At 59.2% G+C, this 25,878-nt stretch overlaps 1 protein-coding gene across 1 annotated transcript in view; it reads right to left on the reverse strand.

Annotated features, from left to right (window-relative positions):
• Positions 1-254: 254 nt before the first annotated feature.
• LOC122101848 overlaps positions 255-25,878 on the reverse strand; it is a 141,705-nt gene continuing 116,081 nt past the window's right edge. Inside the window, exons 10-14 of the mRNA XM_042672322.1 lie at positions 23,529-23,695; positions 16,603-16,656; positions 14,626-14,690; positions 6,825-6,898; positions 255-1,420 (exon numbers count right to left, since the gene is read on the reverse strand). Coding sequence (XP_042528256.1) covers positions 1,349-1,420; positions 6,825-6,898; positions 14,626-14,690; positions 16,603-16,656; positions 23,529-23,695 — 432 coding nt within the window. The 3' untranslated portion in view covers positions 255-1,348. The remainder of the gene's footprint in view (positions 1,421-6,824; positions 6,899-14,625; positions 14,691-16,602; positions 16,657-23,528; positions 23,696-25,878) is intronic.

Below are 25,878 nucleotides of genomic sequence, written 5' to 3' on the forward strand. Positions count from 1 at the left end.
TCCTCTGGCTGGGCCACGCGGGGCCTGGGGTCCCCTCCCCTCCCCGTGTGTCCTCTGGCTGGGCCACGCGGGGCCTGGGGTCCCCTCCCCCCCCGTGTGTCCTCTGGCTGGGCCATGCGGGGCCTGGGGTCCCCTCCCCTCCCCGTGTGTCCTCTGAATGGGCCACGTGGGGCCTGGGGTCCCCTCCAACACGGCTCCCTCCACAAACAAAGGCTGGGAGGTGTGACTTAGCATGTTTAATGGGACGCAGGAAATAGAGTTCTGTCTCACACTAGAGGATTTCTTCTGGAACCTAAGGAGTGAGAAATGACAAGCAGGTAGATGCTTCCTCTATGCAGATAAATCACGTCTATGGATTGTTACTCAGTCCCGGCGGGGGCAGCTTTGGAAGAGGAGGTGAGGGGGCTCCAGCAGGCAGACGGCCCCGCAGGACACGGCAGCGTGGGGTCCATGCCCCCCGCTGCTCGGTGCCCGCTGCCGAACCCCTGGTCCACGGCGACGCCCTGGCTCCCGTCTGCTCCAGCTCTGAGAATAACGAGGTGACCGTCCTACTGGGGGCGGCGGGGGTCAGTGCGGCCGCGCAGGGGTGAGCCGGAGGAGCCGCGCGGGGGCTGTGCGCAGCATGGCTGCACCTGCTGTGTTTCCAGAACTTTTCTCCAGGAGGCGTACCGGAACCTTCTCTGGGGCTCCCTGGAGGGCCAATTCCAGACGGGGCGCTGCGGGGTCCCGGGGTAGCCAGACGCCACGCTGCTCTGCCTTGGGCACCTCCGGGGAAAGCCACCTGGGGTTCTCATGTCAGAGCTGCCCCGTGGCAGGCTCACCGTGACCTGCAAGGCGGAGGCCACCAGGCCAGGCCCGGCCCGGGTGCGGGGCCGCCCGTGGGGAGCCCTCCTCCCGCCTGAGGGTGGACATGGCCGCCGCAGTGCTGCGGAGCAAGGCAGGGACCAGGCCGTGCCGGCCTCCACCCCAGAGCGAAGTCCTGCCCCAGGAGGCTCTCGGATGACGTCACCTTAGAGGCCATGCCCAGCGGGGCACCGCACCTGGGACCTCCGCGGGCTCTGCCTCCATGGAGGCAGAGCAGGGAGCGCTCTGTGGGGCTGTGGGAATGCACTACGATGCGCGACAGACTGCGGGCGGATGTGGATGGTGCTGTAGGGAGGGAACGCTTCCTTTTCTTTACAAGATGATGAAAACTGATGCGCTGAGTCCCCCGCCGTCCTAACCGGGTATTTCCACGGAATATACAGGGACTGGTCATCTGGTGGACCGTGGGAATCTGAAGACTCTGCCAACAGCACAGGACAGCGAGCTGGGGCAGCGTGGGGCCCCAGCGGGGCTCTGCCTGGGCCTACTGGGGAAGGGCCTTCAGGATGGCGTTCACCTCCTCTGCCACGGCTGTTAGCGCAAACTCAAACTGCTCCTGCAGAGGGACAGAGGTGAGAGGAGGTGTGAGCGAGGGGGACCCCTGCACTCCAGTGAGAGGAGGCGTGAGGGAGGGGGACCTTGGTGCACTCCAGTGGGAGGAGGCGTGAGGGAGGGGGACCCCTGCACTCCAGTGAGAGGAGGCGTGAGGGAGGGGGACCTCGGTGCACTCCAGTGGGAGGAGGCGTGAGGGAGGGGGACCCCTGCACTCCAGTGGGAGGGGGCGTGAGGGAGGGGGACCCCGGTGCACTCCAGCATGAGCTGCTTGTCTGCTTTTCAGGAAGACACTGTCCAGGCAACAAAAGAGACCCTAGAGTCCCTGGCCTCAGCACAGCCCAGTGCTCGCTGGACTTCGGTGCTGGAAAGCTTGATCTCTATGTGGGGCAATGTGGCTATGGAGCTACCAGGCAGAGGGCTCCCTGTGTTCTTCTCAGTCTCTGGTGAGGGTCCTTGACAAGCCAGCCACCTGGATGGGCAGACGGGGCGGTCATGACATCAGGCAGGTATGGCCGCCAGGCCCAGTCGTAGCCACAAGAGTCATAGTCACAGTCACAGTTATACACCTGGTCATAGCCACAGTTGTGGTCGCTACCATAGCCACAGCCACAGTTGTGATCAGTTATAGTCACAGTCATGGCTACAATCACAGCCACAGCCATAATCAAGCCTCATTCCTAGCCGCAGTCCTAGCCGCAGTCACAGCCACAGCCACAGTCATAGTCACAGCCACAGTCACAGTCACAGTCACAGTCATAGTCACAGTCATAGTCACAGTCACAGTCATAGTCACAGTCACAGCCATAGTCACAGTCATAGTCACAGTCATAGTCATAGTCACAGCCACAGTCACAGTCACAGTCACAGCCATAGTCACAGTCACAGTCACAGCCATAGTCACAGCCATAGTCACAGTCACAGCCACAGTCACAGTCAGTCAGTCATAGTCACAGTCATAGTCACAGTCATAGTCACAGTCACAGTCACAGTCACAGTCATAGTCACAGTCATAGTCACAGTCATAGTCACAGTCACAGTCACAGCCATAGTCACAGTCACAGTCACAGCCATAGTCACAGCCATAGTCACAGTCACAGCCACAGTCACAGTCACAGTCAGTCATAGTCACAGTCATAGTCACAGTCATAGTCACAGTCATAGTCACAGCCATAGTCACAGTCACAGTCACAGCCATAGTCACAGCCATAGTCACAGTCACAGCCACAGTCACAGTCATAGTCACAGTCATAGTCACAGTCACAGTCATAGTCACAGTCATAGTCACAGTCATAGTCACAGTCACAGTCACAGTCATAGTCACAGTCATAGTCACAGTCACAGCCATAGTCACAGCCATAGTCACAGTCATAGTCATAGTCACAGTCATAGTCACAGTCACAGTCATAGTCACAGTCATAATCACAGCCACAGCCACAGCCACAGCCACAGTCATAGTCACAGTCATAGTCACAGTTATAGTCACAGCCACAGTCATAGTCACAGTCACAGTCACAGTCATAGTCACAGCCACAGTCATAGTCACAGTCACAGCCACAGTCACATAGTCATAGTCACAGTCATAGTCACAGTCATAGTCACAGTCATAGTCACAGTCACAGCCACAGCCACAGTCATAGTCACAGCCATAGTCACAGCCACAGTCACAGTCACAGTCATAGTCACAGTCACAGCCATAGTCACAGTCACAGCCATAGTCACAGTCATAATCACAGCCACAGCCACAGTCACAGTCATAGTCACAGTCATAGTCACAGCCACAGTCACAGTCACAGTCATAGTCACAGTCATAGTCAGTCATAGTCACAGTCACAGCCACAGCCACAGTCACAGTCACAGTCACAGCCACAGTCATAGTCACAGTCACAGCCATAGTCACAGTCACAGTCATAGTCAGTCATAGTCACAGTCACAGCCATAGTCACAGTCATAATCACAGCCACAGCCACAGCCACAGTCATAGTCACAGTCATAGTCACAGCCACAGTCACAGTCACAGTCATAGTCACAGTCATAGTCAGTCATAGTCACAGTCACAGCCACAGCCACAGTCACAGTCACAGCCACAGTCATAGTCACAGTCACAGCCATAGTCACAGTCACAGTCATAGTCACAGTCACAGTCATAGTCACAGTCACAGCCATAGTCACAGCCACAGCCACAGCCACAGTCATAGTCACAGTCATAGTCACAGTCATAGTCACAGTCACAGTCATAGTCACAGTCACAGCCATAGTCACAGTCATAGTCACAGCCACAGTCATAGTCATAGTCACAGTCACAGTCATAGTCACAGTCACAGTCATAGTCACAGTCACAGCCATAGTCACAGTCATAGTCACAGCCATAGTCACAGTCATAGTCACAGCCACAGCCACAGTCATAGTCACAGCCACAGCCACAGCCACAGTCATAGTCACAGTTATAGTCACAGCCACAGCCATAGTCACAGTCATAGTCACAGTCACAGTCAGTCACAGTCATAGTCACAGCCATAGTCACAGTCACAGTCACAGCCACAGTCATAGTCACAGTCACAGTCATAGTCACAGTCACAGTCATAGTCACAGTCACAGCCATAGTCAGAGTCACAGTCACAGTCATAGTCACAGTCATAGTCAGAGCCACAGCCACAGTCACAGTCATAGTCATAGTCACAGCCACAGCCACAGTCACAGCCACAGTCACAGTCATAGTCACAGCTGTCATAGTCACAGTCACAGTCACATGGGGACCTTCTGGATGCCGTGGGGAGAAGCGATGTGTGGCTTCTGAAATGCACAGGTCTCCCGCACCTCCCCTGTGTGCTTCCCCAGGCCTCCTCACCTCAGCTCTCCTAACTGAAGGCCTGAGATGCCCACCTTCATCCAGATGTCAAGCACCACACACCCAGAGACCTGGCCTGCCACACCATGGACACAGGACACCAGGCCTGGGTGTCAGCTCTTCTGGGGATGGGGTGGAGCAGCGGAGGAGCCTGCTTCCCCTTGAGGCCATGGTAGACAGCCCAGTACTGTCCTGACATCCAGTCCTGACAGGCCCCCCTCCTCCAGGCCCCACAGAGGCTCCCAGCCAGGCTCACCCAAGGTGTCATGACATTACAATCATTGTTAGAGACTCATCAGACTCGTCTGAGTGCCTGCATGGCTGAGTCTGGTGCCAGCTCACGCTCCCATCCCCACAAGGGGCTATTCCATGGGCCGCAGCCACGTGCTGAGCCCACTCGGAAGGGACCAGTGCTCCAACCAGAGGCACTCAGCCGAGATGCCTGTTTGCAATGGAATCTGTTGCGGAAGCTCTGAAACCAGAAGTGGCGTTAGAGCTGAAACTGCACGTGGTAAACGTGGTAAATGACAGGGTGCTGGTCTTCCCCTAAGCAGAGCTCAGGGCAGGCGAATCTGAGAGGAGTGGAGCTCCTGGTTTTCAAGTACGTTGGCTGGATGAGTGAAGGCAAGGTCAGAGGCTCTCAGATATTCTGAGCAAGAATGGTGTGTGTGTGTGTGTGTGTGTGTGTGTGTGTGTGTGTGTGTATACCAGTCCTGGGCTTTGAACACAGGGCTTAGGTGCTGTTTCTGAGCTTTGAAAAATTTTTTCCACAGCGTCACTTCTGGCTTTTTGGTGGTAAAGTGGGAGATGAGAGTCTCATGGACTTTCCTGCCTGGGCTGGCTTTGAACCCATATGCTCAGATCTCAGCCTTTTGAGTAGGTTGAATTACAGGTGTGAGCCACTAGTGCCTGGCTCCAGATGGCTGGAGGGACAACTTTCCCATTCAAACCTGCCCAGACCCACACAGGAGGCTCGGTGCCCTGCCTGCATTTGGAATGCTCTGACTCCATCTATTCAGACACTGCCAATTATTCATCATGTGTGCAGAAGTTGGGGCTCAGGAGCGGCTCTTCACGGAGCCTTGAAGACCAACTAGCAAGGGACTGCGCCCTAGCACTCAATTGCTAATGAGTCAGGGACTGCACCCTAGCACTCAATCACTAACGAGCCAGGGACTGTGCGCCCTAGCACTCAATCACTAAACAGCCAGGGACTGCGCCCTAGCACTCAATCACTAACGAGCCAGGGACTGAGCCCTAGCACTCAATCACTAATGAGCCAGGGACTGCGCCCTAGCACTCAATCACTAATGAGCCAGGGACTGTGCCCTAGCACTCAATCACTAACAAGCCAGGGACTGAGCCCTAGCACTCAATCACTAACGAGCCAGGGACTGAGCCCTAGCACTCAATCACTAACGAGCCAGGGACTGTGCCCTAGCACTCAATCACTAACGAGCCAGGGACTGAGCCCTAGCACTCAATCACTAACGAGCCAGGGACTGAGCCCTAGCACTCAATCACTAACGAGCCAGGGACTGAGCCCTAGCACTCAATCACTAACGAGCCAAGGACTGCGCCCTAGCACTCAATCACTAACGAGCCAGGGACTGCACCCTAGCACTCAATCACTAAACAGCCAGGGACTGAGCCCTAGCACTCAATCACTAAACAACCAGGGACTGAGCCCTAGCACTCAATCACTAAATAGCCAGGGACTGAGCCCTAGCACTCAATCACTAAACAGCCAGGGACTGAGCCCTTGCGTGACCCTGGAGCCTGACTTGGGGTGCACCTGTGCACCAGGAGTTTCCAGGGCTGTGTGTTCAAAGTGGACCCTGGGGTGATTCTGCCAGGTAGGAGATTGAGTCACACTCTAGTCCCACGAAGCAGGGTACAACCTAAGCCCTCCTGGTTACACAAAAGGTTCAGACACCCAGGGGAAGGAGCCTGTGTCTCCCAACTTGCATCTGCCTGTGGAATGGGCCCGGGCGGCTTCTGTGGTTGGACGCTGTGGTGGGGGTGGGGTCCTGTCTGCCCCTGGCTGACACCCCGGCCTGGGACAGCCAGCGGCCTCTGCCTGGCACACGCGCACAGCTTGGCTCTGTCCTGGCTGTGGGTGCAGGAGGCTGAAGGAGCAGGTGCGCCGTGGGGAGCTCAGCGCGCTCACAGCCCTGGAGAGCTGGGGGGTCACACTGCGGCAGAAACTGTTTCTGGTTGGAGGGCAACTCCCTGGGAGAGTGCTCACCCAGCACACACACACACACACACACACACACACACACACGCACACACACACACCCTACATGGCTGGTGAAGGGAGTGGAGCTGGTCAGTTGAGTCATTTGGTTGGACTCCAGAGTGCGTGTGCAGCCCCGGGAGCTACGTCTGGGCAGCCTCTCCGGGGGCCCAGGGAAGTGGGGCAGGACCAGAGCAGCGCGGCTTATGTGAGTCAGGCTTCACCCCTCTCCTCCCCGGAAGGCAGCCAGGGAGGCCCTCTGGCTGGAGGACAGTCCGGGAGGTGGAGGGACAGGCAGTCAGGGAGGTGGAGGGACAGTACCTTTGTCTGGACCATGCCTGGTCTCTGGTCCCGCAGGTGCTCCAGGGTTGCTGCGATATCAATCTCCTTCGCCCCTGCAGCAGACCACAAAGGGGGCTGAGCCTCAGCCCAGAAGGTGACCCACGCCGCACCCACCCATCCCCTGCAGCAGACCACAAAGGGGGCTGAGCCCCAGCCCATGTGGTGACCCACGCTGCACCCACCGATTGCCTGCGCGTGCCCTGCTCCCCCTGGGCTAAGAGCCAATTGGAAATGATTACACTGGTCCCTCAGCAGGCTTGGCCGGCAGCTGCGATTCCAGTGCTCATCGAGAAAAATAGGGCCGGAGCAGCTCCATTAGCATTAATTCAAGAAAGCTGGGCTGAAAAATTGTCAGAGATTCCTGCACAGACCCGCACCAGCAACCGGCCAGTGCGGCTACAAGTGGAGCTTTATTCCGTGTGTGTGTGTGTGTGTGTGTGCGCGCGTGCTTGTGTGCACACACGTGCATGTGTTTCGTGGCATCTTAAAGAATGTTGCAAGTCACAGGAAACAGTATGAACACTTCAGTTTTGATTGCACAGGATTAGTTTCTGTTCTTTTTTTTTCCTTTTGAAGAAAGCATAGCTGGGCACCAGTGGCTCATGCTGGTAATCCTGCTCAGGGGACCAGGATCTGAGGATCACGGTTGAAAGCCAGCCTGAGCAGGAGCTTCCGTGAGACCCTCAGTTTCACTCCACTACCAAAAAAGCCAGAGGTGGTGCTGTGGCCCAAGTGGTAGAGCATTAGCCGTGAACAAAAGGAGTTCATGGACAGTGTCCAGGCCCTGAGTTCCAGCCTGCTTATCTTCTACACAGGCTGAGGTGAGGAGGGGCTGGGAGGAGCGGCGCTGCCGCTGGGAGGGCGTCTCCTGCAGGCTGCGTCAGGAATCGTGAGTGTGTGCAAGCGAGCGTTCACACGCTGCACGCGCAGTCCCTGAGGAGTGGCACCCAGCCTCCGGTGCCCAGAACTGGAGCAGGGGCTGGGGAGAAGGGGGGGCTGGGGAGAAGAGAGGGCTGGGGAGAAGGGGGGGCTGGGGAGAAGGGGGGGCTGGGGAGAAGGGGGGCTGGGGAGAAGGGGGGCTGGGGAGAAGGGGGGCTGGGGAGAAGGGGGGCTGGGGAAAAGGGGGGCTGGGGAGAAGGGGGGGCTGGGGAGAAGGGGGGCTGGGGAGAAGGGGGGCTGGGGAGAAGGGGGGCTGGGGAAAAGGGGGGCTGGGGAGAAGGGGGGGCTGGGGAGAAGGGGGGCTGGGGAAAAGGGGGGCTGGGGAGAAGGGGGGGCTGGGGAGAAGGGGGGCTGGGGAGAAGGGGGGCTGGGGAGAAGGGAGGGCTGGGGAGAAGGGGGGTTGGGGAGAAGGGGGGTTGGGGAGAAGGGGGGGCTGGGGAGAAGGGGGACTGGGGAGAAGGGGGGCTGGAGAGAGGGGGGGCTGGGGAGAAGGGGGGCTGGGGAGAAGGGGGGCTGGGGAGAAGGGGGGCTGGGGAGAAGGGGGGGCTGGGGAGAAGGGGGGGCTGGGGAGAAGGGGGGCTGGGGAGAAGGGGGGCTGGGGAGAAGGGGGGCTGGGGAGAAGGGAGGGCTGGGGAGAAGGGGGGTTGGGGAGAAGGGGGGGCTGGGGAGAAGGGGGGCTGGGGAGAAGGGGGGCTGGGGAGAGGGGGCGCTGGGCCCCTCCGTGTCTCCCGAAAGGCTTTGCTGCGGTTGCGGGGAACTTTGCTCCCGGTGAGTGAGTGTGCAATCCCATTCTCTCCTGAAAACCCCGTTTTGGTGGCACCAGGCTGGCACGACTGGACACAGCCTGCTGGCCGTGGTGCCACGAGCAGGATTGTGAGGAGGACAAGAATCTGCATGGGGGGGCAGGGCAGGAACGGCGGCATGGATGGCGGGCACCAGGGGGGTCGGGGGTGGTCCTGGGACTCAGCCACACGTGCCGGGCACGGGCCAGCACCCACGGGGCTTCAGTGACGCTGGCGACCGCAGGGCTGTGCTCGGGCCTGGCAGAGGTCATGGGGCTGGCGAGGGGGCTTCCTGTCAGCTAGCGCTGAGGGGCGTGGCTCAGGGCTCGGCCCAGCTGGCCGGCCTCAGGAAGGGCACATGGCCCTGTGTGCCCGCGCCGGCCCAAGTGGCCGCCAGGGCCCTCGGTGCTCGCTCAATCGGCGCTGATGGCTCCTCCTCTCCCGGGGGGGGGTGGGGGGCGTGTTGGAGACAGCGGCGGTGATTTTAGCTTTAGATAAAGAGTACCACTCACCCCCACAAACATGAAGAGAACATTAGCATGGAAATATTAAAACTATTTTTTACTGCCACAATCTGCAGTCAGGGTAAACACAGCAGACTTTCCCTTAAGAGTGTCCTTATGAGGCTTGCTTCGATTCTCCTGGACTTGGGATGTTGGCCAAGAGCAACGGTGACCCCACTGATGTCACTGGGCCCCCGCGTGCTAGGCGGCCCTTCACTGACGGAGGTGGCCTGACTGACCGAGGCCTCTGCATGTGGCCTCCACCAGCACACTTCCCAGTAATGCACTTGGTAAGCACCCAGAAGCCTCTGCAAAGTGCACTGCCTTTCCTTGAGGATACAATAAGAGAATATATATCACATATTCAAGAGAAAAAGACTTTCCTTTTACACAAGAATTGTCCCTGCGCTGCTCTGAAGGACCTGAGAAAATCAAAACCCAGGGCTGCCACAAAGAGGTGCAAATGTCCACCCTCTGCTCAAACTGGAGACTGCACAGGTCCCCACAGGGGTGCCCAGCCCCGCTCAGACGGGCCAGGTGCGGGGTGGTGACCAACCACCCCCAGGCCTCTCCCTGCACACGTCATGCCCACGGCTGTAGCAGAGGGAGGCTGGTCATCTCCACCCGGCTTGGGCTCTGTGATGGGACCCCCTGACCCCCTTGTGCCCGGGGGGTCAGCATTGACCCCCCCCCCGTGCTACTCCTCTGGGTGACCATTCACTGCCGTGGGCCCTGCTGCTACAGGTACTCAACCACAGGAATTCTGGGAGGCCTCACCCTTGGCCTGGTGCCCAAACCCTAAAGCTATGGTGATCAGACAGAAAAGTAAAACCCTTCCTAAGGCGGCTCTGGGGACAGACGCAAAGGTGGACTGGCTGGAAGACAGTGCTTGCTTAGGCCTGAGCTGAGCCCTGGAATAAGAGTGGAGACGAATGATACCACTTGTGAGACAGTTCATCCACGCACAGCCTAAGCCTAGCGGTCCCCAGGAGTGCCACAGACAGAGCCACGGCATTCCCGCCGCAGAGCCCGCAGAGTCCCGCAGAGTCCCGCAGAGTCCCGCAGAGCCCCGCAGAGTCCCTCAGAGTCCCTCAGAGTCCTGCAGAGCCCCGCAGAGCCCCTCAGAGTCCCTCAGAGCCCCGCAGAGCCCCGCAGAGCCCCTCAGAGCCCGCAGAGCCCCTCAGAGCCCGCAGAGTCCCGCAGAGCCCGCAGAGCCCCGCAGAGTCCCTCAGAGCCCCGCAGAGCCCACAGAGTCCCGCAGAGCCCCGCAGAGCCCCTCAGAGCCCCTCAGAGCCCGCAGAGTCCCGCAGAGCCCGCAGAGCCCCGCAGAGTCCCTCAGAGCCCCGCAGAGCCCCGCAGAGTCCCTCAGAGTCCCTCAGAGCCCCTCAGAGCCCGCAGAGCCCCGCAGAGCCCCTCAGAGCCCAGAGCCCCTCAGAGCCCGCAGAGCCCCTCAGAGCCCGCAGAGTCCCGCAGAGCCCGCAGAGCCCCGCAGAGTCCCTCAGAGCCCCGCAGAGCCCAGAGTCCGCAGAGCCCCTCAGCGCCCGCAGAGCCCCGCAGAGCCCCGCAGAGTCCCTCAGAGCCCGCAGAGCCCCTCAGAGCCCCGCAGAGCCCCTCAGAGCCCGCAGAGCCCCTCAGAGCCCGCAGAGTCCTGCAGAGCCCCGCAGAACCCCTCAAAGCCCGCAGAGCCCACAGAGCCTGCAGAGCCCCTCAGAGCCCCGCAGAGCCCTGCAGAGCAGGGGACAGCGCGTTATTGTCTACTTGCTAATAAACTGGATGGTAGAGAAAGGACTTGAATTGTTCCAAGTGTATTCTTCTGGGTCCTTCTGCCAGGCCCAAAGTCCTTAATCCCTGAAAGCCGCCCTGGGCTGAGTGGGGAGCTGGGCGTGCTGGGGGTCACGCTCCGAGCTGGGGGCCGAAGGGCAGCCGGGCCGCGGGAGAGCTGTGGATGGGCATTTTTCTGCCCTGGTGCAACCCATTCTTCTTAAGAAAGGGAAGTGGGAAGAAAGGCTTCTCGAGCAGGGCTCTGTGCCTTTGATCATTTGGTGAAGGCTGGGTTAGCAACGTGGGCCTCCAGCCTCTCTGGCTGGAGCCCAGGACAAAGCCCGGGCTCCTGGGGTGGTGGCCGTCTGCCCTTTGATTTCCCTGGAGACCCCAGGTCAGGGCATTTCACACCCAGGCCCCTGCTGTGGGGGTGAGCAGGTCAGCGAGGTGGGTGAGCCTTCCCCCGCGCGCCGCCCCCCCCCCCCCCCACGGCTGAGCTCGCATTGTTAGAGGCTGAGCCCACACTTGAATGGAGCTGCAGAGCACACTCACTGGGGGGCAGGGGGGGGCGGGGCGGCAATAGCCAGCCCTCCCGGCTTGGTCCCCAAGGCCTTCCTGCCGTGCAGCCAGGGCACCCAGACTCCGTGCACCGGCTGGCGGTCGCGTGAGCCCCAGCCCAGGCCCACAGGCCCAGGTCTGCTCAGCTGCTTTTCTGGACGTGTACACTTCCATCTGTAATAAGTGTCGCCCAAGTAATTCACTAGGTGTGAGTCGGTTACAAGTGTGAACGGACAGGACGTCCTTCACTAAAATAGGCTGTGTAATTCTCAAGTATCTTGGTGTCACAGAAGGAAAAGATTTCTGTCTGGAGAGCGAGGAGAGAGGGACAAAGGGAGGAGTATGGGTTTTGCTCATAGCTCTGAGCTCCAGTCACTGAGAAATTGAAAAGGAAAAGCTGCTTAACCAGGGCTGGGGCATGGCTCTGGTAGTAAAGCATACTGCCTGGCAGGAGTGAGGCCCTGGGTTCGAGCCCAGGACAGCCAAAAACAAAAATCAATGAGACACAGCAGCATTATTGGACAAGGGGAAAAGAAACTTTAACTAAAATTGCTAGGATAGTGTTATGTCTTAAAAACAAAGACAGCCATGAGAAGCAATGTGCGTGTTTGCGTTTTCTTTTTGTTTCTGCGCTCAGCGTCATGTGACGTGTGTGTGGAGCCTTGGGCGGCAGCTGGCACCAGGCCGGGCTCCGGCCCCCGGTGTGGCTGCCGCCCTTCAGGGAACCACTGTGGCCCGCAGTCCTGCTGTGTAAATCAGGGGCTGCTCGTTTTACTTGTTTATTTTTAAATGATCTTCAAGTAGTTGTGCAGAGTTGGCGATCAACAAAGCAGTGTGAGAAACACAGCGCCTTGATCAGGCCTCCCCCGCCCCCAACAGCTCCCCTCTGGGCCGGTGTCTTCTATTACAGCCCTACGTCCTTGTTCCAAAAGTGCCTCCCTGCTTCCTTCGCTCCCCAGGCCCCTTCCTCCCTCTGTCCCACGGCCCCTCCTTCCCCGTCTCCTGTCCCTCCCTCTGCCCTGTGACTTTGCAGGTGTCGGCCCCACAGGGTCCTTTACAAGTGCAGAGACGGTTATGAGGCTTTCCCTGGCCTCTGCTTTATATTAGTTTTTTTTTTAAATATTTCAACATTTCTTCTTATTAAATTGCTATTTTATAGTATTATTACTCAGAACTAAAGGTCTTTCATTGAGATTTAAAGATGTAACGGTAGAGCTCTATAGCCAGTGACTATATACAATGGCCTCTGCTTTAGAGGCCACTGCACAGGCCTGTTTCCTGGACCCGGGAGCCCTGTGTACAGGCCATATGTTCACGTTCCAGGGCCCTCCTGACACCGGCTCTGTCTACACCCTGGCTTCCGGTCAGGCCTGTGCGTCTCCACGTGAGGACCCACGGGAAGCCCAGCACAGTTTGTCAGGAGGTGCACAGAGAATGTCCCCTCATCTGGGACTGGGACAGGGCTCAGCACTACAGCAGGCCCCAGCACGGCCCAGTCCCCGCTCCACCAAAGGAAAGGGCGAAAGTCTCCCTTCAGACGAAGCGCTCTGGGGGACCCTGGCCTGCTGGGGGTGGCCCTGGCCTGCTGGGGGGGGCCCTGGCCTGCTGCGGGAGGTGATTCTGGCCTGCTGGGGGGACCTTGGCCTGCTCTGGGGAACCCTGGCCTGCTGGGGGGGGGGTGACTCTGGCCTGCTGGGGGGCGTGACTCTGGCCTGCTGGGGGGGTGACCCTGGCCTGCTCTGGGTGACCCTGGCCTGCTCTGGGTGACCCTGGCCTGCTCTGCGTGATCATGACCTGCTCTGGGTGACCCTGGCCTGCTGGGGGGGTGACCCTGGCCTGCTGGGGGGGTGACCCTGGCCTGCTCTGGTGATCATGACCTGCTCTGGGTGACCCTGGCCTGCTCTGGTGATCATGGCCTGCTCTGGTGATCATGGCCTGCTCTGCGTGATCATGGCCTGCTCTGGTGATCATGGCCTGCTCTGCGTGATCATGACGTGCTCTGGGTGATCATGACGTGCTCTGGGTGATCATGACCTGCTCTGGGTGATCATGACCTGCTCTGGGTGACCCTGGCCTGCTCTGGTGATCATGGCCTGCTCTGGTGATCATGGCCTGCTCTGCGTGATCATGACGTGCTCTGGGTGATCATGACCTGCTCTGGGTGATCATGACCTGCTCTGGTGATCATGACCTGCTCTGGTGATCATGACCTGCTCTGGGTGACCCTGGCCTGCTCTGGGTGACCCTGGCCTGCTCTGGTGATCATGACCTGCTCTGGGTGACCCTGGCCTGCTCTGGTGATCATGGCCTGCTCTGCGTGATCATGACCTGCTCTGGTGATCATGGCCTGCTCTGGGTGACCCTGGCCTGCTCTGGGTGATCATGACCTGCTCTGGGTGACCCTGGTCTGCTGGGGGGGTGACTCTGGCCTGCTGGGGGGGTGACCCTGGCCTGCTCTGGGTGACCCTGGCCTGCTCTGGTGATCATGGCCTGCTCTGCGTGATCATGACGTGCTCTGGGTGATCATGACCTGCTCTGGGTGATCATGACCTGCTCTGGGTGACCCTGGCCTGCTCTGGTGATCATGGCCTGCTCTGCGTGATCATGACGTGCTCTGGGTGATCATGACCTGCTCTGGGTGATCATGATCTGCTCTGGGTGATCATGGCCTGCTCTGCGTGATCATGACCTGCTCTGGGTGATCATGACCTGCTCTGCGTGATCATGACCTGCTCTGGGTGATCATGACCTGCTCTGGTGATCATGGCCTGCTCTGGGTGACCCTGGCCTGCTCTGGTGATCATGACCTGCTCTGGGTGACCCTGGCCTGCTCTGCGTGATCATGACCTGCTCTGGGTGACCCTGGCCTGCTCTGCGTGATCATGGCCTGCTCTGGGTGGCCTTGGCCTGGAGGTTGGGGGCAGCCGTGGTCAGAAACCTGGGTCTTACCCTATGGAGCTCTGCAGGGAACCCAGAGGATGCTCTGGCTCCCATGCCTTCTCTTCTCTCTGGTGCACTTACTGACCACACGGACGGATTCTCAGAGTACCCTACTACGTGCTCATCTAACAGCAAAGGACAGACCTCAAAAACAAGTGGCCTTCACTGCATTTACAGAGAAGGGACAGCCACCATCTCATTTCCCCCAAGGCCTCCCTTGACGGTAGTGCCTGCGTTGCCATAGCAACCACCACCCCATCCCCAGCCACCGCAGAGCAGCCAGACGTGCGGTCTCACCTTTGGCCATCTTATTGAGAACCATGTCAATCAGGATGTAGGTTCCGCTCCGGCCCGCGCCGTCACTGTCAACAGAAGGAGAGAGAATGAAGATGCTGCCGGCCCGGCACGCCCGCCCAGACTGGCCGCCAGCGCTCCCTTCATGCTTAAGTGGGCTGCCAGAGGAGGGAGGTTGCAGGGGAAGGGAGGGAGAAGGGGGGAATGGAAGGGGGAGGGTGCAGAGGAAGAGGAGGAGGAAAGAAAGGGAGGGGAGGGGCCAGAGTGGGGGCTTCCACCATCCTCCAGGATCCCACTGCGCTGGAACGCAGTTTCCGTTCTTCTCTATGTCTATCCCCTGCCCTTGGACCGGAGCTGGTAAACATGGTCAGACGGGGAAATGGAACTTGGTTTGAGCGTGTCGGAGCAGGCGGTGCTGGTTCTGCGCCCCGCGCCTGTCCTTGCCGAAGGTGTGCGGTGTGCAGCGTGCCCCGTCCCGGAACACGCCAGGAACACGGCGAACGTGTAACCGCCGCACAACTACTACACTAGTGGTGAGGATGACAAAGATAATCAAAGTGCTCTCACTTCACCTCAGTGTCCCCGCTAACCTGCAGTGCCATCAGCAGCGGCACTGACTTGACAATAGCAAATGGAGAAAAAAAGAAAATGCCTTTTCTGGGAGAAAAGCTGCCGGCTTACCTCTCAGGGCGTGAGCAAAATGCCTCCCCACACCCCGCTCCCCTACAAGGACGGAGACACCCCGTCCCAAGAGCCAGGCTTCTCCAAGCAGACCAGCCTCCGTGCGCCAGCCACACTTCCTCCCCCAGGAAGATCAGTGGGCACTTCGAGGGCAAGGTGACTTCGCCCTGAACAAGACGGGGAGGAGGGAGGGCCGGCCCGCTGCTCGTTGGGCTGGTCTGTCATTCCCAGAGCCCCGCAGACCCACAGGCCGCTCTTCACGGCAGAGTCGCCGCCCTCGGCTCCCATGCATTTCTCCAAACAAACGGTCCAGAAAAGCAGCGGAGGGAAAGATCGGAACTTCACACGTCCACGCATGTGCGTGTTCACCGCGCTGTGACCAGGGCACGCAGCCACGCACACAGCTCCCCGCAGACCCACAGCGGGCACGCCTCTGGTGAACGTATCTGACTTCCGGGCAGAGCAGATCCCAGGAATAGTTGAAGAAATACTGCAAGTCTTCCGATGGACTGTGGCTCGTCTTAGCACATTCATGGGGAGAGCCATGTTCTACTCTGTGAGAGGCAAAGCCGTAGGCGAGCACGGGCCCCTCACACGTGTGCACGCACACGGACAAGCACACGTCCACACGTGTGCACGCACACGGACAAGCACACGTCCTTCTTGGCTGGACCCACAGATTTGGTACTTGATCTTTGGAGATCCTCGGATTCCTTTTCTTTCCAGGCAGAAAGAAATATTCTATGAGACAGTTCTAGAAAAATGGAACACGAGCGCCTCACCAAAGATGGTTGAGCACCTGGTGCGGTGGAGGACTGCGGGCTGAGCTCCAAGCGGCCCTATTCCCACCCGGGCAGTTTTAACTACTTAAGGGTATGCACCACCAGCAGCCGGGCTCCTGCGGTCCAGACTGGTCTCTCTGTGGCCTCAGGCGGGTCCTCTTCCCTGCAGGATTCCAAAGCCTTGCTCAATGCAGCGGTGGCCTCTGCTACCGTGGGACAATTACTTTCCATGGAAAGTACTGGCACCAAAAAGATTTAGGGAAAGGCCAGGTGGTCAGACGGGGCGATGTGGAGAGTGGCCGAGGCCGGGTCCCGGGTAGAAGGCGGCTCTTAAGCACCGCAGGATGGATGCCGACTTCATTTAGCCAAATGCAGAGCAAATCCAGTGAGTATTGTTTGCTTTTAGAAATACCAACTAGATATATTTGTTAAGCAATCAGAAAGTCCAGCTTCTTTATTAATTATATTAGTTTTTTTGAATAGCACAAATTTAAGCCAGGTGAGAAGTTGTACTTGCCTGCAATGAACAATTATTGGACAAGAACGGCCCCTGTAGCTCTTGTTTACTTTTCTGAAATAAAAAGAAATATAAGGATTATAGTGACGTGCTGAGCTTCTGTACTATCCAAAACAGTCAACAAGCCAATGCCTGCAGCCCATATCATTGCTACTATTTTGTAACAGCCTGTTTGGGCCAAGAACAGATACAACGAACACCACCATTTCCAGGGTTTTCCTTTTCAACATCAACTCAATAAACAAGCTTTAAAAGCAGTCCTTACACTCTCACGGTGTCCCCGTCCCCCGACCCCCAGTGACTACTTTAGGGATCGGAATGAGAGAGCAAGGCCCCCAGCCCTCCCCCAGCCCTCGCCCCTGCAGACCCTCCCTCCCTCCCCTCAGTCCTCGGTCCTCAGCTGGGGTGTGGCCGTCTTTGACGCGACACTGAGACTTTGGAGCTCTGCAGTAGAAATGCAGAGCTTGCACGCATCATGTTAGCACGCGGTGCATGCAGATCCAGTGTGGCTAAGGTTCTACTTGGCCTATGGGCTTTGGGTACAGATATCTAAATCTTTTTTGTTTTCATAAGTCTGCATTTGCTTCAAAGCAGCCTCCTCCTGCAGGATCTAGACCAGCGCTGTCCACGGTAACAAGGAGAACTTACCCAACATTTGGCTAGCCGCCCTATCTAAATCGGAGGGCTGAGTCACATTCACTGTGTGAGCTCCAATTGTTCCTTTTTAAAAATTCAGTGAACAACTAAACATGTTTTCAAAGCACATCAAAACTCTTAGTAAACTATTCCACAGAAAGAAAATTAAAGACAGGATCTCAATTGACTGGAAAGAAAAGTGAGTGACAGATGCATTCTAGAACACACGGTGGTGAAGCCTGGCATTACAGACCCAAGTGCTGCGAGGTGGCAGCGCGGGGAGCCCCCCCTGGCCAGGGGGCCTGGGTGCTGGGCCCTGTGCAGATGCCCTGTCTGGAGGCAGGGGCGGCAACCCAAGTGCTGCGAGGTGGCAGCGCGGGGAGCCCCCCCTGGCCAGGGGGCCTGGGTGCTGGGCCCTGTGCAGATGCCCTGTCTGGAGGCAGGGGAGGGGAGGGAGGGGAGGAGGGGGGGGCGGCCCTGCCACCGGTGCTCTACACAGAGCTTCAGCTCCATGCGGCTCCTGTCAGAGGCCTGCCTTTTCCCGTTTGACTAGTCCCTCTATGGAGCTCACAGAAGGAGACCTGATGGGGGGAGTCTGCACCCCGACCTGCAGAGAGGAGAGGAGGCTGGGGGTCAGGCGTGAGCCGTGAGGCTCGCCGGCCTCCAGCAGACAGGCCAGCACGCAGCACCGTGCGGCTGCTGCCTCCGCCTCTGAGCGCCGAGGCCCTTGGGGAGGAGCAGGCGGCCACACCAGCTCTGAGCCCCTTCCTGGATTGCCGTGACCGTGACCGCCACTGCCGGGAGGCTGGGCAGTGAGGTGAGGGTAGGCGTGGACCCCCCCGGGGCCCGCGCACCTCAGTGCCTCCGCGCTCCCCATCCTCAGAGAGCGGCTGCCCGGCCGGGCCGCGCGGGCGTCGGGAGCGCTGGCTGGCGGGACCCCAGGCAGGGCCCGGGCTGCCTTCTCCACGAGACAGCACACAGGCTTGGTTGGGATGCAGGTTAGTGGCTGAGTACCAGACAGGTGTGCATCAGGCTCTGGGTTCCGACCCCCATGCCAAAAAACAAAACGAACAACAAAACAGCAAAAAGTCAAAAGAAAAAATGGTATGCATGCCATCCAGCAAGTTCACGGGTCAGCCTGGCCCAGGCCGGCCTCCCCCTACAAGCCTGGCCCCGTTATGGGGCATTGGGGCCAGGCCGGGTGCTTTTTAACCGCATCAGCCGGGAAGGAGTCCGCCATTAATAGCTGCTCGGTCCCAGCCTGCCAAATGCGCCCCTGACCCCGCCAGGCAGGAAGTGCTGGGAGGGGCGTGCTGCAGGCTGGCACTTCTCTGCGCACCCTGCCTGCAGTCCTCCCTCACCACACGGCTAAGTGCGTTCTCTCCGGGGTGTGGCGGCCGGCTGCCCAGGCCTCTGCGAAGTCTCGCACCTTCACAGCAGCCCCGCCCAGGCTAGCCCTACTTACAAACAACCAGGGCAACAGAGGAGAGGCGTGGTGAGACCCCGCGGTGGCGGCAGGTTTGGAACGTTATTGGCACGGGATCATGCACGCCCCTCGGCTTAGCACAATGACACACCATAGAGAGGAAAGCAAAGCCACCGCCCGGGGAGCCCCGTGTCCGTCCGTCCATCCGGCGGCCTGAGATGCAGATGCAGACCAGTCATGAAGATGAGCAGTGCACAGCCGTCTCAGTTTACTCTCAGACAAGGTGTCAGTGAGCGAGAGGTCTCCGGCACTGAGAGACAGCGAGAGGATGCACACTTCCACCGGAGCTCACCGAGAAGGCACGGTTAGCGATGCACACCAGCCCTCGGCCACTGAGTGGCAGGCGCAAACCAACAGCAAGCAAAGGTGAGGTCGTTAAAGACGCAGGGTCGCCCGGTCCCTGCAGCAGGCACAGTTTCCAATGATCACTTTTGTGACTATGCAACTGGGCTCATATTACTAGCTGCAACATCACAAAAATGACACTGGCCACCGCTAATTAGCTGGCAAAGTAAGGGTTTGTCCATTGTACAGTGAGCAGCGTTAGTGGATGTTATGACACACAGCAAGAAGGCGAGAGAGAGAGAGAGAGAGAGAGAGAGAGAGAGAGAGAGAGAGAGAGCATGAAACAGAGCCAGAGAGAGGAGGAAGGGAAGAGTAAGGGGGAGGCTTGAAAGCACAGCCCTCACATGTGATGCTAATGATCTCTTTAAAGTGTAAATGTGCCCCTCTGGGCACCAGGAACATTTAATTACACATCGCGGGTGCCTGGTGCACACGCAGGCCGGAGCCTACTGTGGAGACAAGGAACCCTGAGCCGGCTGTGGAGTCCCAGCAGCCTCCAGCGCCTCTCCGGCTGCCGGCACCGGGTGGCTGTTTTACACAGACAGCAGCAGCCAGTGTGGGGGGTTACGTGGGCGCGGCGGCGCGGCTGCCGTGTCGGCGACTGGCTGAGGTGTGGAGAGGCCTCAGCGGCATCACAAGTCCTGACCAAGGAGGCGCGCAAGCGCGTGTGTGCGCACACGGCAGGCGACCTGGCCCAGCCACGCCGCGAGGCTGGCCTACCGGGGAGTTTGTGTTCTTTATGTTAATTGCTCAAAAACTTTCTTGGATCACAGTCCTCTGGCTGAAGGGAATTCTGGGGATCCTGCTTTCACTCCTCGTGACGCACTGTGAATCCTGAGGCTGGGGCGGGCTTGTTCCATTTCATGGGTGGACACAGACACAAGCCTGTGTACACACATGTGCAGACGCCGGGGATGGGCTTAAAGATGGGCGGTGGGGTGGGCAGCCATCTTTGTAGCTGCACCCATTTTGCCAGGGTCGGCACTTCTCTGAAGCCACCTTCAGCGTTCTGCCTTTGGGAGGAAACCTGCACTGAGAAGACACATCTAATGGCAGGAACCACAGTGGGTGGGAGGGAGTGGCGCACAGTAGGTGGTTCATGGAGTGGGTGGTGAGGATTAATGCGCAGTAGGTGGTTCATGGAGTGGGTGGTGCGCGGTAGGTGGTTCATGGAGTGGGTGGTGCGCAGTAGGTGGTTCATGGAGTGGGTGGTGCGCAGTAGGTGGTTCGTGGAGTGGGTGGTGCGCGGTAGGTGGTTCGTGGAGTGGGTGGTGTGCGGTAGGTGGTTCATGGAGTGGGTGGTGCGCAGTAGGTGTTGCATGGGGTGGGTGGTGCGCAGTAGGTGGTTCATGGAGTGGGTGGTGCGCAGTAGGTGGTTCATGGAGTGGGTGGTGCGCGGTAGGTGTTGCATGGAGTGGGTGGTGCGCAGTAGGTGTTGCATGGAGTGGGTGGTGCGCAGTAGGTGTTGCATGGGGTGGGTGGTGAGCAGTAGGTGTTGCATGGAGTGGGTGGTGCGCAGTAGGTGGTTCATGGAGTGGGTGGTGCGCAGTAGGTGGTTCATGGAGTGGGTGGTGCACAGTAGGTGGTTCATGGAGTGGGTGGTGCGCAGTAGGTGTTGCATGGAGTGGGTGGTGCGCAGTAGGTGGTTCATGGAGTGGGTGGTGCGCAGTAGGTGGTTCATGGAGTGGGTGGTGCGCAGTAGGTGGTTCATGGAGTGGGTGGTGCGCAGTAGGTGGTTCATGGAGTGGGTGGTGCGCGGTAGGTGTTGCATGGAGTGGGTGGTGCGCGGTAGGTGGTTCATGGAGTGGGTGGTGCACAGTAGGTGGTTCATGGAGTGGGTGGTGCGCAGTAGGTGTTGCATGGGGTGGGTGGTGCGCAGTAGGTGGTTCATGGAGTGGGTGGTGCGTGGTAGGTGGTTCATGGAGTGGGTGGTGCGCGGTAGGTGGTTCATGGAGTGGGTGGTGCGCAGTAGGTGGTTCATGGAGTGGGTGGTGCGCAGTAGGTGGTTCATGGAGTGGGTGGTGCGCGGTAGGTGGTTCATGGAGTGGGTGGTGCGCAGTAGGTGTTGCATGGAGTGGGTGGTGCGCAGTAGGTGGTTCATGGAGTGGGTGGTGCGCGGTAGGTGGTTCATGGAGTGGGTGGTGCGCGGTAGGTGGTTCATGGAGTGGGTGGTGCGCGGTAGGTGGTTCATGGAGTGGGTGGTGCGCGGTAGGTGGTTCATGGAGTGGGTGGTGCGCAGTAGGTGTTGCATGGAGTGGGTGGTGCGCAGTAGGTGTTGCATGGGGTGGGTGGTGCGCAGTAGGTGGTTCATGGAGTGGGTGGTGCGCAGTAGGTGTTGCATGGAGTGGGTGGTGCACAGTAGGTGTTGCATGGAGTGGGTGGTGCGCAGTAGGTGGTTCATGGAGTGGGTGGTGCGCAGTAGGTGTTGCATGGAGTGGGTGGTGCGCAGTAGGTGTTGCATGGAGTGGGTGGTGCGCAGTAGGTGGTTCATGGAGTGGGTGGTGCGCAGTAGGTGTTGCATGGGGTGGGTGGTGCGCGGTAGGTGGTTCATGGAGTGGGTGGTGCGCGGTAGGTGGTTCATGGAGTGGGTGGTGCGCAGTAGGTGTTGCATGGGGTGGGTGGTGCGCGGTAGGTGGTTCATGGAGTGGGTGGTGCGCGGTAGGTGGTTCATGGAGTGGGTGGTGCGCAGTAGGTGGTTCATGGAGTGGGTGGTGCGCGGTAGGTGGTTCATGGAGTGGGTGGTGCGCAGTAGGTGTTGCATGGAGTGGGTGGTGCGCGGTAGGTGGTTCATGGAGTGGGTGGTGCGCGGTAGGTGGTTCATGGAGTGGGTGGTGCGCAGTAGGTGTTGCATGGAGTGGGTGGTGCGCAGTAGGTGTTGCATGGAGTGGGTGGTGCGCAGTAGGTGGTTCATGGAGTGGGTGGTGCGCAGTAGGTGGTTCGTGGAGTGGGTAGTGCGCAGTAGGTGGTTCATGGAGTGGGTGGTGCGCAGTAGGTGTTGCATGGAGTGGGTGGTGCGCGGTAGGTGGTTCATGGAGTGGGTGGTGCGCGGTAGGTGGTTCATGGAGTGGGTGGTGCACAGTAGGTGTTGCATGGGGTGGGTGGTGTGCAGTAGGTGGTTCATGGAGTGGGTGGTGCGCAGTAGGTGGTTCATGGAGTGGGTGGTGCGCAGTAGGTGGTTCATGGAGTGGGTGGTGCGCAGTAGGTGTTGCATGGAGTGGGTGGTGCGCAGTAGGTGGTTCATGGAGTGGGTGGTGCGCAGTAGGTGGTTCATGGAGTGGGTGGTGCGCAGTAGGTGGTTCATGGAGTGGGTGGTGCGCAGTAGGTGGTTCATGGAGTGGGTGGTGCGCGGTAGGTGGTTCATGGAGTGGGTGGTACGCAGTAGGTGGTTCACGGAGTGCTCAGGGTTCTGACTCACCTCTGCATCCCCAGGGGAGGTGAGAACAGGTGGGAGCCACTGAACCCGTATAGGACACCCAATCCCTGTCTCTCCCAGGGCTCTTTCACAGGCTGTCTGAGCCAAAGAATGATTCAGACAAATGGTTTCTTTTTGTTTTTCAAAATGGACTAAAGGGCAAAAGAAACTGTATCCTAATAAGCTTACGATCTGCAATGTGCAAGTTCAAGAACCCCGGAGGCAACTCTGAAACTCCACCTTTATGGCAACTGGTTTCTCTTCTCACCTCCCCTGAACGGTGCGCGTGCAGACCGCAGGGCTGTTGGTGTTCAGACACAGCCTCGTGCCTCCGCAGGCCCAGAGTCTCCCGGAGACTGTGAAACGCGAGGCTGCTGCTCCTCAGGGGGTAGCCAGGGGACCAGTGACAGAGAACTAAAGCTTTTACTTTGCGTGCTTTTCTTTTCGTTCTTTGTCTTCTTTTCCTTTTAATCTCAAACCTTCCTGTAAGACAGTCTAGCACTCATTTCGACAGCTGAGCACATGCACTTTAGAGCAAGATAACTTACTGAGTGACTGGCTGACAACAGACCAAAACAAATGGAGTTTTGTTTTTAAACTGCCTGTTTCAGAATTGCATTAATATCCACAGTCACGCCGGCCAGACCCAGGCTTCCATCCACAAGTGTGCATTTAGCAAGCGTGCGCCCATCACCCAAGAGGGTAGATCAGTAGCCAAGCAAAAACCTGGCTTGATTACTGCAACCTCACAAAACAGGAACTTCAGGAGTCTGGTGTTTGACTCTTGTCCTGACCGATGGCCATATTTCCACCGTTCTAAGATGCCTGACCCCTTGCTTTTTGACACTGCTAACCCTGGAGTTCACAACGATCACTTGTTGCTAGATGAATCCTTCCTCTGCTTCCTGTTGCCGTCCTGTTGGAGCACAGAGGGACCATCTCCCGCGAGCGGCATCTTAGAAACATGGGAATCTAGCACCGGCCTGCGTCCCCTCAGCCCGCCGCCCCCACCCTGACAGCGGCCTGCTGGCCAGAGCTTAGTTTTACCTGCGGAAGTCCAGGAGCGACCTTGTGGAGGAGGGGACACCCTGGTTGTGCCAGCTCAGGAAGTGGAACTGGGTCACGGTGCGCGTCTCGTTGGTCTGCAGGTTCTTGAGGTAAAAGCTCCTCACCAGGAAGTCCTGACACCAGATGTGCTCAGAGACCAGGTTGACCTGTGGGGAGGAGCAGGGGACAGGGCGGTGGACGCCTTGGGTCTGACACAGGTAGGACCGCCGGCGGTGACATGCGGGACACCACCCCGAGGGCACTGGCTGGTCCCAGGGCCTGTCCCCACCCCCGAGGGCACTGGCTGGTCCCAGGGCCTGTCCCCACCCCCGAGGGCACTGGCTGGTCCCAGGGCCTGTCCCCACCCCCGAGGGCACTGGCTGGTCCCAGGGCCTGTCCCCACCCCCGAGGGCACTGGCTGGTCCCAGGGCCTGTCCCCACCCCCAAGGGCACTGGCTGGTCCCAGGGCCTGTCCCCACTCCTACGTGAGCATCACGTGTGCCTGTGGTCTGTGTACATGCTGAAGCCACGGCGTTAACGTTAACCAACTACACAAACGACGACACAGCCGCAGCCATGCAGCCAGCCGGCCCTGTGTGCTTCTGTCATGCACACTTCAGAAAACGACAGCGATGCAGAGGCCTGCCCGTGAGCGGGCAGCAGGTGACCCTGGGTCCCTCCAGGCTAGAGTCTCTCAAAGTCTCGGTGAGGTTGGTGACCATGAGAGCCAGCGGCAGCGCAGCTGTGAGTGAGCACGCTTCAGGCTGCAGCCTGTGAGGCCTGTGGTATGAGCGGGCGCCATGGATGGGCCGGCGGTGTGAGCATGGTGTGAACGGGGGCCGTGGATGGGCCTGCAGTGTGAGCAGGCCCTGTGGGTGCCCTGTGGTGTGAGCAGGGCTGAGGATGGGCTTGTGGTGTGAGCAGGCCCCGTAGGTGGTGTGTGGTGGGAATGGTGTGTGGTGGATAGGCCTGCGGTGTGAGCAGGCCCTGTGGGTGCCCTGTGGTGTGAACAGGGGCCGTGGATGGGCCTGCGGTATGAGCAGGCCCCGTAGGTGCCCTGTGGTGTGAATAGGGCGGTGGATGGGCTTGTGGTGTGAGCAGGCCCTGTGGTGTGAACAGGGTGGTGGATGGGCTTGTGATGTCAGCAGGCCCTGTGGTGTGAACGGGGGCCGTGGATGGGCTTGCGGTGTGAGCAGGCCCTGTGGTGTGAACAGGGGCCGTGGATGGGCTTGCGGTGAGCAGGCCCTGTGGTGTGAACGGGGGCCGTGGATGGCCTTGCGGTGGGAGCAGGCCCTGTGGTGTGAACAGGGGCCGTGGATGGCCTTGCGGTGGGAGCAGGCCCTGTGGTGTGAACAGGGGCCGTGGATGGGCTTGCGGTGAGCAGGCCCTGTGGTGTGAATGGGAGCCGTGGATGGGCTTGCGGTGAGCAGGCCCTGTGGTGTGAACGGGGGCCGTGGATGGGCTTGCGGTGTGAGCAGGCCCTGTGGTGTGAACAGGGGCCGTGGATGGGCTTGTGGTGGGAGCAGGCCCTGTGGTGTGAATGGGAGCCGTGCATGGGCTTGCGGTGTGAGCAGGCCCTGTGGTGTGAATGGGAGCCGTGGATGGGCTTGTGGTGTGAGCAGGTCCTGTGGTGTGAATGGGAGCCGTGGATGGGCTTGTGGTGGGAGCAGGCCCTGTGGTGTGAATGGGAGCCGTGGATGGGCTTGTGGTGTGAGCAGGTCCTGTGGTGTGAATGGGAGCCGTGGATGGGCTTGCGGTGAGCAGGCCCTGTGGTGTGAACGGGGGCCGTGCATGGGCTTGCGGTGTGAGCAGGTCCTGTGGTGTGAATGGGAGCCGTGGATGGGCTTGCGGTGTGAGCAGGTCCTGTGGTGGGAACGGGGGCTGTGCATGGGCTTGCGGTGTAAGCAGGTCCTGTGGTGTGAACGGGGGCTGTGGATGGGCTTGCGGTGTGAGTAGGTCCTGTGGTGTGAACGGGGGCCGTGGATGGGCTTGCGGTGTGAGCAGGTCCTGTGGTGTGAATGGGGGCCGTGGATGGGCTTGCGGTGTGAGTAGGTCCTGTGGTGTGAATGGGGGCCGTGGATGGGCTTGCGGTGTGAGCAGGTCCTGTGGTGTGAAGGGGGGCTGTGGATGGGATTGCAGTGGGAGCAGGCCCTGTGGGTGCCCTGTGGTGTGAACGGGGGCCGTGCATGGGCTTGCGGTATGACGAGGCCCCGTGTAAGCAGGCCCGTGGGTGGTGTGCGTGTGACTGGGCATTGTGGTCTCTGACTCAATGGTCATGCTCATCTACGTCACTCCGACGTGGGCGTGCAGCCCTGCGAGAGACGCTCCAGTGCAAAGGCCCCGAATTCCC

This window comes from Dipodomys spectabilis, unplaced genomic scaffold, assembly GCF_019054845.1.
Source record: "Dipodomys spectabilis isolate Male_0828 unplaced genomic scaffold, ASM1905484v1 ptg000695l, whole genome shotgun sequence".
Lineage (NCBI taxonomy): Eukaryota > Metazoa > Chordata > Mammalia > Rodentia > Heteromyidae > Dipodomys > Dipodomys spectabilis.